This window comes from Typopeltis vanoorti, chromosome 22 (assembly GCF_054136105.1).
Source record: "Typopeltis vanoorti isolate ZY-2024b chromosome 22, IOZ_Tvanoo_1.0, whole genome shotgun sequence".
Classification (NCBI taxonomy): domain Eukaryota; kingdom Metazoa; phylum Arthropoda; class Arachnida; order Uropygi; family Thelyphonidae; genus Typopeltis; species Typopeltis vanoorti.
The window spans coordinates 38,843,648-38,858,590 of record NC_143570.1 but is presented as its reverse complement, the minus strand read 5'-3'; the positions used below and the strand labels follow the sequence as shown (position 1 = coordinate 38,858,590).

The 14,943-nt window shown below is 34.8% G+C and overlaps 2 protein-coding genes across 9 annotated transcripts in view; one reads left to right on the top strand and one right to left on the bottom strand.

Moving 5' to 3' along the window:
* Positions 1-14,943, top strand: part of LOC150094337 (neuropeptide CCHamide-1 receptor-like) — a 262,883-nt gene that overhangs the window by 77,868 nt on the left and 170,072 nt on the right. For 4 of the 7 annotated variants that reach the window (XM_090412374.1, XM_090412372.1, XM_090412376.1 and 1 more), the window contains one exon: positions 12,826-12,992. The exons of the other annotated variants lie outside the window; for them this stretch is intronic. The gene's annotated coding sequence lies outside the window, so the exon portion shown is untranslated. The remainder of the gene's footprint in view (positions 1-12,825; positions 12,993-14,943) is intronic. 7 annotated transcript variants of the gene reach the window in all.
* Positions 1-14,943, bottom strand: part of LOC150094339 (four and a half LIM domains protein 2-like) — a 235,278-nt gene that overhangs the window by 209,609 nt on the left and 10,726 nt on the right. The window contains exon 1 of one of the 2 annotated variants that reach the window (XM_090412367.1): positions 3,082-3,138. The exons of the other annotated variant lie outside the window; for it this stretch is intronic. Coding sequence (XP_090268493.1) covers positions 3,082-3,123 — 42 coding nt within the window. The 5' untranslated portion in view covers positions 3,124-3,138. Of the gene's footprint in view, positions 1-3,081; positions 3,139-14,943 lie in introns of those variants that run through there. 2 annotated transcript variants of the gene reach the window in all.

Below are 14,943 nucleotides of genomic sequence, written 5' to 3'. Positions count from 1 at the left end.
TTAAATATATTAGTTTATTCAGTAACTCTACAAGGAGAAGCTCTCGCAATTATACAGGGGAACCCTCCATCCCCCAAAATAGGAGTATTTTCGGTGATAATTCTCGTGTTCCAATTTACAAAAAAAAAGTGGTTTTATGTATACTCTCTCTCTCTCTCTCTCTCTCTCTCTCATATATATTATTGTGTGTGTTTGGCAATCTAATTGTTAAAACAAAATTTTGCAATGCAAACTTTATCCCTAATCCAATTTTATCCGACAGCTGATATTTTCATGAACAAGAAGGATAAGTTGCCTCGATGTAATATGACTATGTACTTATCAGATAAAATTACGTTAGGGCAAGTTGTGCTTCCAAATTACATAGAAAAGTGGCTGTTATTACTATTTTAAGTATAAATATTGTTGTCAATATTTATACTTAAAAGATACCAAGAATTACTGAAATAAGAGAGCCAAAAGGCTTCACTTCGGCGATGCACAGTTATGCGATGAAGCCTTTTGGCTCTCTTATTTCAGTAATTCTTAGTGCCTTTTGTGATGTGACACATTTTTTGGCAACTCGTATGGCAAAGTATAACTATTGCATCACTGAAACCTGAGTATTTACTATCCACACCAAGATGTATTAGTATATACATCTTGGTGTGGCTCCCACTGACGAGACCTCAAAAAAGTTCGAAACCGGTCTGGGTAGTGACACCTCCCATAATGTATAACATGTCCTCTAGGAGATGTGTTTTACATTATGGGTAACACTAAGGATGGTGATTGGATCTTGCTCCACCTTTACTACGAGTTGTCCCTGTCATGAAAGGTTTACTTACGCTTGGATCCGCCGAGACTTTTATAGTTTCTACATTCGGCACGAAACTCTTGTAGTTTCTCTATTCGGCTTTGAAATAATGTTGGATTCAATATCCACTTAATTTGAATAATTTTGCATCGCCGAAGTGAAGCCTTTTGGCTCTCTTATTTCAGTAATGTATGAATTACTTTACAAACTAACCATATTTTCACATAGAGAAAGACAATTAAACAGCGTTTAGTGCCCTGAGAGCTGAATATTTTAAATGTGTTACTTAATTCTGCTTTTTATTATAGCGTATGTTCATTCCATTCGCTAAATACGGTAGATAAAATCCATTAATCAAATTTTCCACCTTTTTATCTGGCAGTATGATCAATGTTCTCAGTTATTCATAGATTTCTTTTCCGTTTGTCGCAAGACTAATATTACCTAAAGGATGAGTCAAATAACATTTCAGATTGTGAAGGTAAACTTCTAACTCATTGATGTCACAAAATGCAAGTATCTTTGAATTATATTCTTAGCAAGGCACGAGGACGGGGAGGAATTGCTTGTGTTGTTTATAAGACAAACTTGTGACCTTCCCGAAGTTACATTCTGCGAAGGAAAAAAAAGTGTCTACTAGTCTGTAAAGGATATTTTAGGCATTCTGTAGAAAGATATTTAGTGTATGAGTGGAGTGGGTGTACAATGCGTTGCTGAAGAAAAAAACTGCTTCTCGTATAGCAAAAGGAACTATTTGTTACTTTTTTAAACGTCACCGGAATGGAATTTCGAAGAGCCAACATGTGGGATTACCGCCCCACATATTCTTCAAAAATGACGTCAGGCATCTAAACTCAACAAATTTAGTTGTAACATTCGATATTAGTCACGAAAAAGACAGATCGTGTTTACAAAATGTAAACAAAACGAGAAATACGATCTTTCTCTCTTTTTTTGTAATCAATGAAAGACCATTCATTAAAAATGATGGATGGAAGAAGGATGAGAGAGAGAGAAAAATATACTATTTTTAGATCGAGTGAAAAAAGACAACTGAGACAAACGTGTCGATTGTAAAGGTAGGTTTATCGGGTTTGCATAATGAAAAGAAAAGTTGAAAGAGAAAGGTAATAAGCCATGTATATAATATAATATTTGATTGAGAGAAACGTTATGTCGCAGAAGAGAACAGAAAGAGTGGAAGAAATGCACCGAAGGAGAAAGTGTAATTTTAAAAAATCCACTTCTAATAAGAAAATACTCAACAGCTAATATTTCTTATAAACTTCCTCGAGTGTTGTTCTGAAATTAGTGTTGGTGCACAACAGCAGCTGACCCGTTTACGTTTATTCTACCCCATGAAGTGATTCAACAACTGCATTTATCACGCTGTGCCAGAATTCTTTCAGAATTAGGTCTTTGCCAAGAAATCACGTGTGCACGCACACTCTGGAACGTACAACAAACTCTCCTTAACAAAAAATAACCTCCGTTAAATTATTCGCTTGCAAACACTAATAGCAGGAAAATTGTTAATGAATAAAATCCTTTGTTTCCAAAATGAAATATGGACGCCTTCAAAAAAATATTTGCTGTAGTAGCACTTGAGTCGTTGGCCGTGTAACTAGACCGAGATAGTGATGACATATTTATCATCACTTATTTGCTTAAGGATGCCACTCAACCACTGAATACTCTCTCATCAGAGATTCAACATTTTTTTTGTAACAATGAGATCAGTTAAGATTATGTTTGATGCAGCTCGGTGTTTAAAGGTTGGCACTAACAGAAAATAGAAACTGCTACTGCTAAGCAATTAAGTCTGCTGCCAAAATGAACTAAAAGATTCAATACTAGTTAGAGAAAGAGTTCATATTTAGTATCTCAACGAAATCATGTCTTTATACTTCCTCCATTATTTTACAGCAAATAGAGATAATTTCCCCCTAAAAATAAGAAAGGTGTGTCCAGCTCTTTACTCCCACAACGATGCCCAGTCTCGGTAAAGCATTAAAAACAATATACAATTACTACTTTCATCAAAAGTAAACTAAATGGTCATTATATTTATCAGCAATCCAGTTATCTATTAATCACAGATCGAAAATTGTTTCTCTCCTTGATTCCATTTTTATTTTTCGTTTGCTTTTATCTCTTATGTATATTGTATCTCTTCTGTTTCAAAAATATTCGAATGATGACTTTTCTTTAGGTAATAAAACTAATCTACAATAGAGGGCGATAGTGTACCACTACAACAAAAGCAAGAATGACAACAGACCTACCATGCGGTAGAGTAAAGATCTCGCAGGGGAGAAGCAGCACATGGTAGACGTGAAATCCCACACATATTACTCCATCTCCGCGACTAACGGCTGATCTCCGAGCCTTTTGAGCATCGCCCTGAGTGGAATCGTACTACTACTTGGCAGAGCCATGTACACGTTTCCTTGCTTGCACTTCAGGAATACAACCCACCTTTTGCACGTGTCACGTGGAACCCGTCGAGGCCACACTCGTAAGTCGAGTCTGCAGGCAGCACACATAATCAGCGAAAAGATTTACACAAAACTTCGTGCTGAAATGGAGATCGAAGAAATCGGCGTAACTTAGAGAGGTTCTCGCATCATCCCTTTCCTCTCCAAATTCCACGGTTTTAAAGAGCCGACTGTGTTGTGTATACTCTTGCCCACGTGTCGACTGATCGTAATAAACGGAAGCGAAGATGGCAGCGTGAAAGACTGTGTGTGTGTGTGTCGTTCTCTGTTAGGGTACAGCGCGAAGTGTGCATCAAATATAGGACACACGTGGAGATGAATGGAAAAAGAAAGTGAGAAACATTGGAGAGGAATAAAAAAAGGATAGTACGAAGAAAGATAAAAACAGACAAGAGGTTTAAACGAAATTTGAGATGGAGCAAACTTTTTCTATTTCGCTATCGCTGAAAGAAAAATGAAAAGGAAGAAGAACACATGAAAAAACGTAGCAGTGTTAGTTCAATAACACGCTATTTGTTAAATATTACCTACTAATGTCTTAATATTGGCTAAATTTATTGTTAATAAAATGCAACTACCTTTCGTTAGTGCACGGGATTCTTTAGCATGCATTTAGTTCAGGCATGTCAAACACGTGGCTCGCCAAACTTTGTAACCAATATGGTTATTTAACTTTTGACAAAACCGAATTAAATAAAAAATTTCCACTTAAGATTATTTTATATGCCAAACTACTCTGCAATTTCTAAAGGAAATAATGTTCTATTTGTCATTTCAAAAAATTTATTTACACCACTACATAAATAACGAATTTTAACGAGCAAGTCTACGTACGCGGCTACATCTGCTGACCACAGCAATCCGAGGCTAGCCGTTAGCAATTTTCAAGTCGTAAGAAAGTGCAGTTTTTCTTTATAATTAATAAAGAATTTATAAAAATAACGTCGAAACCTTCAACCAGTATGAATAAAAAATTGAAGTAGAACATCGTAGTTTTCAAGAAAAATGGGAGTTACAATATTTTTGTATTCAAGGCAAAAAAATTGTGCCTGATATGTAGAAACTGTATTGTAGTTTTCAAAGAATATAATATTAAAAGGCGTTATGATACAAATCATAAAGAAAAATTGTCAGAATTAATGTTGACACTTCAGAATCAACAAAGTGTATTTATGAACCTATTGATGGTAATAGAGCTGCGGTAAAAACCAGTTATTTGTTATCACATTTAATTGCAAGCAAGTCGAAACCATTCACTGAAGGGGAACTTATTCGCGAATGTATTATTAAAGCAGTTGAAGTGTTGTATCCTGATCAATTAAAGAAAATTAAAAATGTAAGCTTATCTCGGAATACCATTGCTAGCAGAATTGATGATATAGCCGATAACTTAAGGACTCGACTAAAATCAATAATTCCAACATTTCAGACCTATTCCCTTGCAATTGACAAAAGTACAGATGTACAGGATATCACTCAACTGGCTGCTTTTATTCGTGGATGTGATATGAACTTAAACGTAAGTGAAGAACTTCTAGAAATTATTCAGATGCACGATACATCCACTGGAGTTGATATTTTTGATGCTCTTATGGAAATTTTCAATGAATACAATTTACCGTTAAAAAAGCTAGTTTGTCTTGCAACTGATGGTGCTCCTGCCATGACTGGTGTTTAAGAGTTGTTACAAATTTAAAAGAAAAATACAAAGAACAAGGTCATAATAATTTTCAACATTTTAATTGCATTATTCATCGGCAAACACTATGCTCCAAAGTTTTAAATACTGGACTTGTACTAAAAATGTCAGTAAAATTGTAAATTATATTCGTGCACGTGGGCTTAATCATCGCCAATTTAGTAACTTTCTAGAAGATAGAGAAAGTGAATATAGCGATCTACCATATTATACAGAAATTAGATGGTTTTCCAGTCATAAAGTTTTAAAGCGATTCTTCGAATTGCTGGACGAAATTATCATTTTTTTAGAATCGAAAAATTAAAAATGTGAAATATTAAAAAATGGTCAATGGATAAAGGACCTGGCTTTTTAATTTGACATTGCAAGTCACCTTAATCAACTTACTCTTAAGCTACAAGGCAAACATCAAGTAATTACCATGTCATGTGACAATATTTACATTTTCAAACAGAAATTATTATTTTGGCAAAAACAAATTCAAAAAGAAAATTTATCCCATTTTGAATGTTTTCAATCATGATTACAAAAATCACCGAAATTGAAATTTTCAGAATATGCCAATTAAATTAAGTTATTAGAAAATGAATTCAAATGAAGATTTTTACATTTTAAAAAATATGAAAATCAGTTTCACCTGTTTCGTTCTCCTCTATCGATTGATGTTGAAACTGTTGATGACAATTTACAGTGGAATTAATCGAAATTGAGTGTGATTCCATATTGAAACAAAAATATATGGATGTTGGAATTCCAAAGCTGTATAATTATTTATCAGTCGATCGATACCCCAATATGTTATGTGCAATTAGGCGTATTTTATGTATGTTCGGTAGCACATATTTATGCGGAAAGATCAAGATTAGCAGACCAGCATGTGCAAGCAATATTGAAAATAACTACAGCCAGCTCAACAAATTTAACCAAATTTTGAAGATTTGTTAATGAAAAAGTTGTCAAGTTTCTTCAAAAAATTACATGTATAATTTTATTTAAATATGTACACTTTATATTTCATACGTGTTTTTGCGCACGATTGTATTTTGTACTTATTACTCTAATGTTAATATTAAAAAATCTGTTTTCTCTTTATTTAGAGATTTTTCTTCTGTTGCGGTCCGTGGCATGGTGTTTAATTCTTAATTTGGCTCTCGAAGGTAAACGAGTTTGACATGCCTGATTTAGTTGCATGCTAAAGGATGCAACATACGTCGTATGGCTGAAAAATAAAAGATTCTGGATTCGAATATGATCACGAAATATATCATTGTAGTTTAGATCTCAAAATTTCGGATTACCCTTCACAAACCGGCTGAAATAGACATTCAGTTAACATATCGAAATGCACAGAATAGAATTTAGTGAGTTTAAATGAAATGTACACTTTGAATTGTACTCTAGATCTGAAAGTGTCATTAGCTGTACACTGAACATTCGTTTTAAAGGGGAAGGATAAATTAATATAAACAAGTGATTTAAGGAGAAAAAAACACTGATGCTTTTCTTGAACAGTTGGAAGTTGCAATCCTTAAGACTTGTCTTCATATAATGTCCGGGAGCAGGAGTAGGTGGACCGAAAGAGGATTAAAATTGATTCCTCTTTTATAAGTTCCCAGGTGCAGATGGAAAACCAATAGTTAATGCCACATGGGGTGGAGGGATAACAGTGCTTTAGATTGTTTACAAGGATATGGGAGACAATATCATGGAAGAAGTCATTTTTCATACCATTACATAAGGGATATATGAAGGATTGTATGGACTATAGAACTCTTAGTGGAATCTCTCATGCAAGCAGAATTTTATTGAAGGTTATAGGCTAAATGGGCTTGAGGTCAAATTGAGACGGAGATGCCTGAGGAACAAGCAGATATCAAAAGACGGGTACCAGAGATCAGATCCTTTGCTTCAGATTGATCATCAAGACTGATCTGGTAATGTGTTTCAAAACTACTCAAAAGCTTTTGACTGTGTTCAACGTATGAAATTGTGAAATAATGAAAATAATGGTTTTCCTAAACGCATTATCAAGTTGATGCCTAACCTGCAAAACGAACAATAAGCTACGGTAAAAACAGGTGTTAGATTAACTGATTGGCTTCAGGTAGACAGGATTCCTGTTTCCTCCTCACCTATTTAATATATGAGCTGATGATATTATGCTTATATCGTTGTGTATGAGCTTAAGCATTTGGCGAAGATATGTTGAGGATATTTTTATCACCTGGCCCGGTTCTTCTACCCAATTCTAAGATTTTGTCACTTCCTGAACAACATTCATCCTCGAATTAAATTCACAGTTGAATCAGAAAGAAACAGATGTTTACCAATTTGGATATAATAGGTGAGATATCAGAACAAAGCACACAACTTCTCGGTGTACAGGAACCCAGTTAACACAAGGCATGCAACCTCTCATCCTCCATCACAAAAAAGAGCATCAGTCGTTCCTTACGCAATAAAGCGTACAGAAATTCCACCAACTTATTGGTAGAATTTTCCACCAAGAGTTATGGTATCTTAATTCTGTCCTTCCTAAAATGGCTACAACAGAACATCAATAAAACAAATCTATCTCAAGCTCCAAAACAAATGGAAGAATAACAACAACAAAAACGAATACAAAGGAACACTGATTCTGCCATATATATATATATATATATATATATATATATTTAAATTTTTTTGTGCTATTTCCAGATGAAGAGAAATAAACTTTTCCAAGAAACTAGTCGAATAAAAACATTTTTTTTGGCATCTTTGTATGTGGTTCAGTATCGGAAATAGTTAATTCAAATATCAATTATTTCTTTACATCTAAATGTTTCTATTCGTTATTATGCACGGGGGTGGTCTGAAAAGTTCTCGGCCTAACAATGAAAAAACGAATTTATAATTTCAAAATTATTTTTTATTTTTCAACATAATCTCCCTTAAGAATAATACATTTATTCCAGCGATGCCCCGACCCTGTAGTGGTTCTCAGTAAGATCTGCAAAATACCCCTCTACAGCTGCAATCACCTCTTGATTGAAAGAAAAAAGGTGACCAGCGAGAAAGAGTTTTCGTTTAGAGAAGAGACAGAAATCAGAGAGAGCCAAATCAGGGGAATAAGGTGGATGTAGCAACAATTCATAGTGCAAATCCCTTAATTTTCCAATTGCCAAAACACCTTTGTGGGCAGGTGCATTGTTCTGATGAAAGATGATTTTTTTACCTGCAAATCGAGTCTTTTCTCGCGACTTTTTTTTAGTCTAGTCTGGTTAAAATATCGGGAAAATATTGCCCGGTTATTGTTTTACCCTTTTCAAGATAATTAATAAACAAAATGCGTTCAGCATCCTAAACACCGAAGCCATGACCTTTCTTGCTGATGGAACCGACTTTGTCTTCTTTGGCGCTGAACAACCGGTTTCTGTCCACTGTTTTGACTTCTGTTTGGATTCTTGTGTGTAATTGTGAATCAAAGTCTCATCCATAGTAATAAATCGACGCACAAAATCAGTTTTATTGTTGTTAAAACGCTCCAAGCACTGTTCTAAGATTTTCATGCGAGTGCATTTTTGATCTGCTGTGAGCAAGCCGGCACCCATCTTGAGCAAAGCTTTTCACATGGATCATCTTCAAGGCTAGTACGGCCTCTTGAAACTCGGCAGCCAATTTCTTAATTGTCGAAAACGAAGGAGAAGAGTGCCCATAAACTTTTATGAACTTCGAATGAATTTCGTTTGGCGTTAAACCTTCTTTTACAAAGAATTTTATAACCGCACGATACTCAATTTTATCGATTTCAAAAGATAGACAACACTTTTGCTTCAGACAGCTGTATAAAACACACTACTTGATAGAATGACTTGCAATTTCACATGGCTGCTTATGACAACTTAGAAAAAAAATCTTCCCGATGGTCTTTGCCATCTGTGATCGAGGGCGAGAACCTTACAGACAACCCTCGTAGTCTGCTGTATTGGGTTAGTTGGATGCGTTTTTATTCTCAATTCATTCTCTCCATATCTTCGTCAGTAATGATAATTTCAATTGGTTTTTGTTTTATTCAGAATTTCTTGTAATTCTTTGTAGAATGTATATTTCTGTTTCTGGTTTTCTCTCTTCACTAAACACCTGAGAACTTTATCATATGCCCCTTTTTATCTTGAATCATATGCGAATAATTCTTTCTGACGTTATATATTTTTCTATTTATCCAATATTGTTCATGTAGTATTATTGCTACTCCACTGTATGCTTTATACAATTTTGTGTTTTATACATTCCATTTCCTTTCATCTTAGCTTCAGATAATGTCACTATTTTAATATTTCTCTCATGTCATTAATTTCTTTAATTCATACGTTTTGATTTAATTAACTTACGTTTCAAGTTGCTATTTTTAACCATATCGTTTCGACATTTTCGATATCCATGTATGATATTTATATCTTAACATAGGCTGACAACCTACAGTTTGCAACTTTTGCAATGTGACCTTTGAATTTAAAATTCCAGTGAGTGTTTCACTGGACGATGAAATGCATCGTCAAATTATCCTGATGGGTGATGCAAATTATCCAAACATTGAAGAGAAACAACTTTCTCAAGCAGCATTTGAAAGAAGAAGCTTGCGGTGAAACGATGCTAGATTTGAAATTAGCATCAGAAGGAGTCTTAGTTAAGAATTTGAATATTTTTCTACCGGTAGGTGACATTTATCATGCAGTACTTTGCTGAGAAGTAGCTAATTATATTGATATTCTGTCTTTGATCCCATCCGTTTATGAATGGCAACGTTCTTGAAAAAATTCCTAAGAGGAAAACCTTCTTAGCAAGTTTGTATAATTGAGTCTCAGTTCTGGAAGATACTACAGAAATGGAAAGCATGTATGTCATGTATGTATGATAGTTCCTTGTACAAGGGTGGTGAGGAATGGGTACACTGTAATACTATTGAACTTTGCCATTTGAATATATCCCTAGATGTCCAAGAATAAATACGAGAGTGAAATCGATGTGCAACATTACTAAGTAAGAGATCCATAAGATGATGTGGAAGGAATATAGTGAGAAGAGTTTGAAACATTTAAAGCGCAGGTCGAAATAGTTAAGAATATTGTGAGGAAATTTAAATCAAAATATGAAAAGAAATTGGCTTTCTATGCTAAAGATAATCCAAAAGTGTCTTATGGTATAAAAGAAAGAACGAATGGGGAAGAATAACTTTATTGAATGCAGGTATTTGAATAACATAGTGTCAGAAGCTAATAGAAGCTAATGAGATTGTTCAATTAATGAGTGCTCACTTTGCTAAGATATATCAACTAGGTGCACAATGCTACTACTACATTGGATGAAAAGTTAGATGAAATCGATGAGGTTAGAAACAGAATGAGGTTACATAACCTGGATAAGAATTCTTCAATAGCGTCTGATAGAATATCAGCATATGTGCTAAAGGAATTCTCAACCGAATTGGCTAGGCCTTTAACAAGTTAGTATAATTGATATCAGCTCGAGAAGATACCACAGTAATGGAAAGAATGTATGATAGTTTCATTGTGCAAGGGTAGTAAAAGAAATGGGTACGTTATAATATTGTTGGACTTTGCTAATGGATTTTATAGAATACCACATGAATGAGCGTTGCATAAACTGGAGAATATATGGAGACGGAATATAAATCCCTTACCTGGATAAGTGGATGATTGACAGACAGGAATGAAAAAATACGTTGTGAATATTCCAGATTTAAGCTGACCAGTGGTGTACCAGAGATCAGCGATTAACCATTGTTTTTTCTTTTATCTATACATTGATGATACTAGGTAGGTTCTAAAAGGAGATGTTCAATTGTTATTGGTGATGCATAGATAAGGTAGTCAGGAAAGCTACTGATATTGTTATAGAATTACTTGAATATTCTGGTAACTTTGGCAAATGATAATGGATATCAGGTTATACGCAGTTCTGTGACCATACTCGAATTATTCTGCTAACTCAGGTGTACAAAGTACACATCGCAGAAAGGGATTTAAGTTTCATGCCTTTTATAATGAGAATTTCTAGACCACCAAAGCTTAGTAGTCTTGATTTGATGCACCCAAGGACGAAACTCTGAAGAGTAGTTGGATGCCTTCGTGTCACTGCGAATCAAATGTGTAACTTTTAGCGACTTCATAAAAGAGACCTGTACCTTGATATCTCAACCGAACTGTCACTAATAGTACTTTTTAACTGTATGTGAGTTACCGAAATGTCTTTTGACATAGGGGAGTACAATATGTGATCACAAATATTAGTCCACCTCTTCAACTCTAACATGTAAGGAGAATCGACTCGACTCGCAATCTGAGTACAAATTCATCCCACAGGTATTCGACGGCATTAAGTCAGGGATTAAGATAATTTTGAACTGAATTTTACAGTTTTATAAATCGGCCAACATTATTAGTATTTTAAGAGTAAACAGAGAAGGCTGAATTCATGTGGCTTTCGCAATCATTTCATATTTGGCCATTGGTGAGTTCCATTGACTTCCATATCATAAACCCATTACAGATTTTGGTAACAGAAATATCCTTTGATTGGAGAGGCATAGATTCTGATTCCTGCCTAGGAGGCGAAGCACTTTTGTAAGTGCTCTTTTGGTGTAGCTGTGTTAGCGGATCTCGTGTGCAAATTGCAAGATGTTTCTTTCCGAAAACACCTATCTGCCAAAACAAGTAAAGCGTTATACTAAATCTCACCTATTTAACAGAAATAGTACAATGGCCTCGTAGCTTTAGTTGTTCGCTTGACCATCAACCGCTGCATCGCAAGTCCTCTCAAAATAGCATAGTATTACTTACCACATGAACGGTTGCACTGTAATTTCAAAATTCTAAGACGACTGGAAACATGATCTTAATTAGAACTGCACGGGATCCGATTTCTCTATATTAAGAATATCACACCGACAGAAATTTATCGCTATCTGGTAGAAGTGAATTTTAAAGTGAGTGGCATCTCGAAACCAGCGTTTGTTTTTCACGCCTTTGTAATGATTATGTTCAACCGAAGCTGCAATTTAAGAAAGAAAAGTGGAGAAAAAATTGAGGAAAAGATCGAAGTAAAAAATATCCTAATGAACACTTTGGATCTAACAAACGTTTTAGTTATTAGCGGATGTTATGTTTTCATGATAAGGTCAGAATCCAGCTGACATAATTGAAAGATTGGATGAAGGAGGCGAGCAAAAATATTTGTACGATGTTGATTGGATTTGAGTGCGTTTTAAAAATAATTGTTCAAGTCGAGCTGCGTATTGGGTTGTTTTCAAGAGCTACGATAAAGGAATGCATCTGAACATTCTCCTCATCGCTCTTGATTCACTTCAGTTACTTTATCAAATATTGATTTATATAATGAATTTCTTGGAATACAAGATTTTCAAAATAAGAACACTCGTCCCCAACGGTTGCGTTAGTTTAATACGTCAAGATGGGAAGAGGATTAATATATACTTCAGCATGTCTTAACATAGAAAACCTCGATAGATATTTAAATCTTTTTATAAAAGTATGTCTAAGGGGTTATTTTTATAGGTTATCCTTCATCCATCTCTTTAACAGTTAGAATAATTGTCAATGGTATTTGTTTCTTAAGACGTAGAAAGTTTGAAAAGGGAAGCACTAATACCAATCTCATAAAAGTGTCTGGAGTATGGATCATTGAGGTTACTGACGCAATTCCTTCAATAAACAATTCAAAGTTTTGTAAATTCCTTTCATGCGCATGCGTAAAATTCTGTCTGAGTATTTAGATTTTGAAAACCAAAACTGTAGCTGTTTTTTTTTCAGACACTGATATGCCTGATTCTTCAGTTCATAACCTCTAAGAATTCATCATTTGAATATATTTTGAGAGGCTCAACGTGTACATGAAACATGAAAAACATGTACCATATTCTGTACAAAGAAACGTGGGTTGCAGAGAGAGGAATTGGATAATTTTACATTTGCCTTATGTAAGTATTTATAGCAATGACACGCTGCTTTTGTTTGCTTAAATTTGACTGAAGGATTTTAAAAATTGAATATTGAGGTAGCATTCATTGAAACATTCAGCTTTAGGAACGAAATTAACTAAATGCATTTTTGAAAGACAAGAAGGGCTAATTTCATTTTATAGTGGCACCACCATTTGTAACTTTAACTCCTTCAAGTAGAACGTTTCCAGAATGATCATACCAACAGTTAACTGTTTTCTTACAGCAAATCTCAACAGGAAATCTTAACTATTCATCCCGGAGTTCTCTCATAGATATTGCTTTTTTTCTGAAAAAAAAAACACTCGAAGCACTCATAAGAATGAACATTAAGCATATCATAAATTGATAAACCCACCAAAAAAAAACGTTTGTGTGTAAGAGAATGCCCAGGAAAGGCACGATGAATGGCAAATCATATTGCAACATAATAGGCTGCACTAAAATGTCAAATCTTATTATTCCAATAAATGGTTGAATGGCTGCGAATATAATATATAATAGCTACCTGTCTTAATACAGACAGGTAGCTATTATATAGTGCTAAGTTTCATACAAGGATATGGGATTGTTTACAAGGATATATGAGACAATATCATGTCGTTTTTCATATACCATTACATAATGGAGATAAGAAGGATTGCAAAAGGCTATTAGTGGGATCTCTCACACAAGCAGAATTTATTGAAGGTAATTCTAAATAGGCTTGAGGTCAAATTGAGACGGAGATGCCTGAGGAACAAGCATATATCAAAAGACGGGTACCAGAGATCAGATCCTTTGCCTTAGACTGATCATTAAGACTGATCTGGTAATGTGTTCCATAGACTGCACAAAAGCTTTCGACTGTGTTCACCATGTGAAATTGTGAGATAATGAAAATAATGGTTTTCCTGAAAACATTATCAGGTTGATAGCTAACCTGCAAAATGAACAATACGCCACGCTAAAAACAGGTGTTGGATTAACTGACTAGCTTCAGGTAGGCACAAAGGATGCCTGTTTTTCTCCTCGCCTATTTAATATCTGGTACTGATGACATTATGCGTGTATCATCGTGGATGAGCTTAAGACACTAATTAGGATAGGTGGAAGATAGATCAGTAAGCTGATGAGACTAGTGATATTCGTAATGACAAGAACTAGGAACGAATCCTTGACAGTTAATGAGATCAGCAAATACAGGGGTTAAACGCAATCCTAGAAGGAAACAGAATATGGTTTACAACGAAATACAGACAGGGAAGGTGGTGAGAAACAAGTATACCTTAATGAAAAAAATAATTGAAATCAGTAAAATCGAGTATTTTGGATTAAATAACGTGAAGAACTGTTGAGAAGATATCAGCAGATTAGGAATGACTACCCAACACATAGACTTCTAGAAAACCTGGAAAGATGGATCTGTCTCCATAGTAACAAAGCTGAGAATTCTGGATCAGCTGTTTGTTTTCTATAGTGACTTATGAATATGAAACTTGGAAGTTAAAGACGTCTGATAGGAACAGAATAGATGCTTTTGAGATGTGATGTTATTACAGAAGATTGTTCAGGATCTCGTTTGAAAGGCGGACAAATTGATGAGTACTAAGTATAACTTTAAGACTCCTTAAGGACATTGACAAAAGAAAGCTAAAATACTTTGGACGCATTAAAAGAATAGGAGGATCTCTCCAGGCAGTAAATAGAAGGTTCCTGGCTAAAGGGGGAAGTGGTAGACCCTCGGTGCAATGGATGATGTGTCTTGAGCGACTGGTGTTTGGAGAGTTGAAGTTTCCAGAAAAGCATAGAACAGGATCACCTAGTGAGGAGCGGAATGACTATACGGCATCCGAAGATGTCCAATGAATTTCTGAATGGATGTGATTATATGCCTTTTGGATTTTTGAAATTACGGCTGAAGTAAATTAAATCTGTGAGATTACTGTAT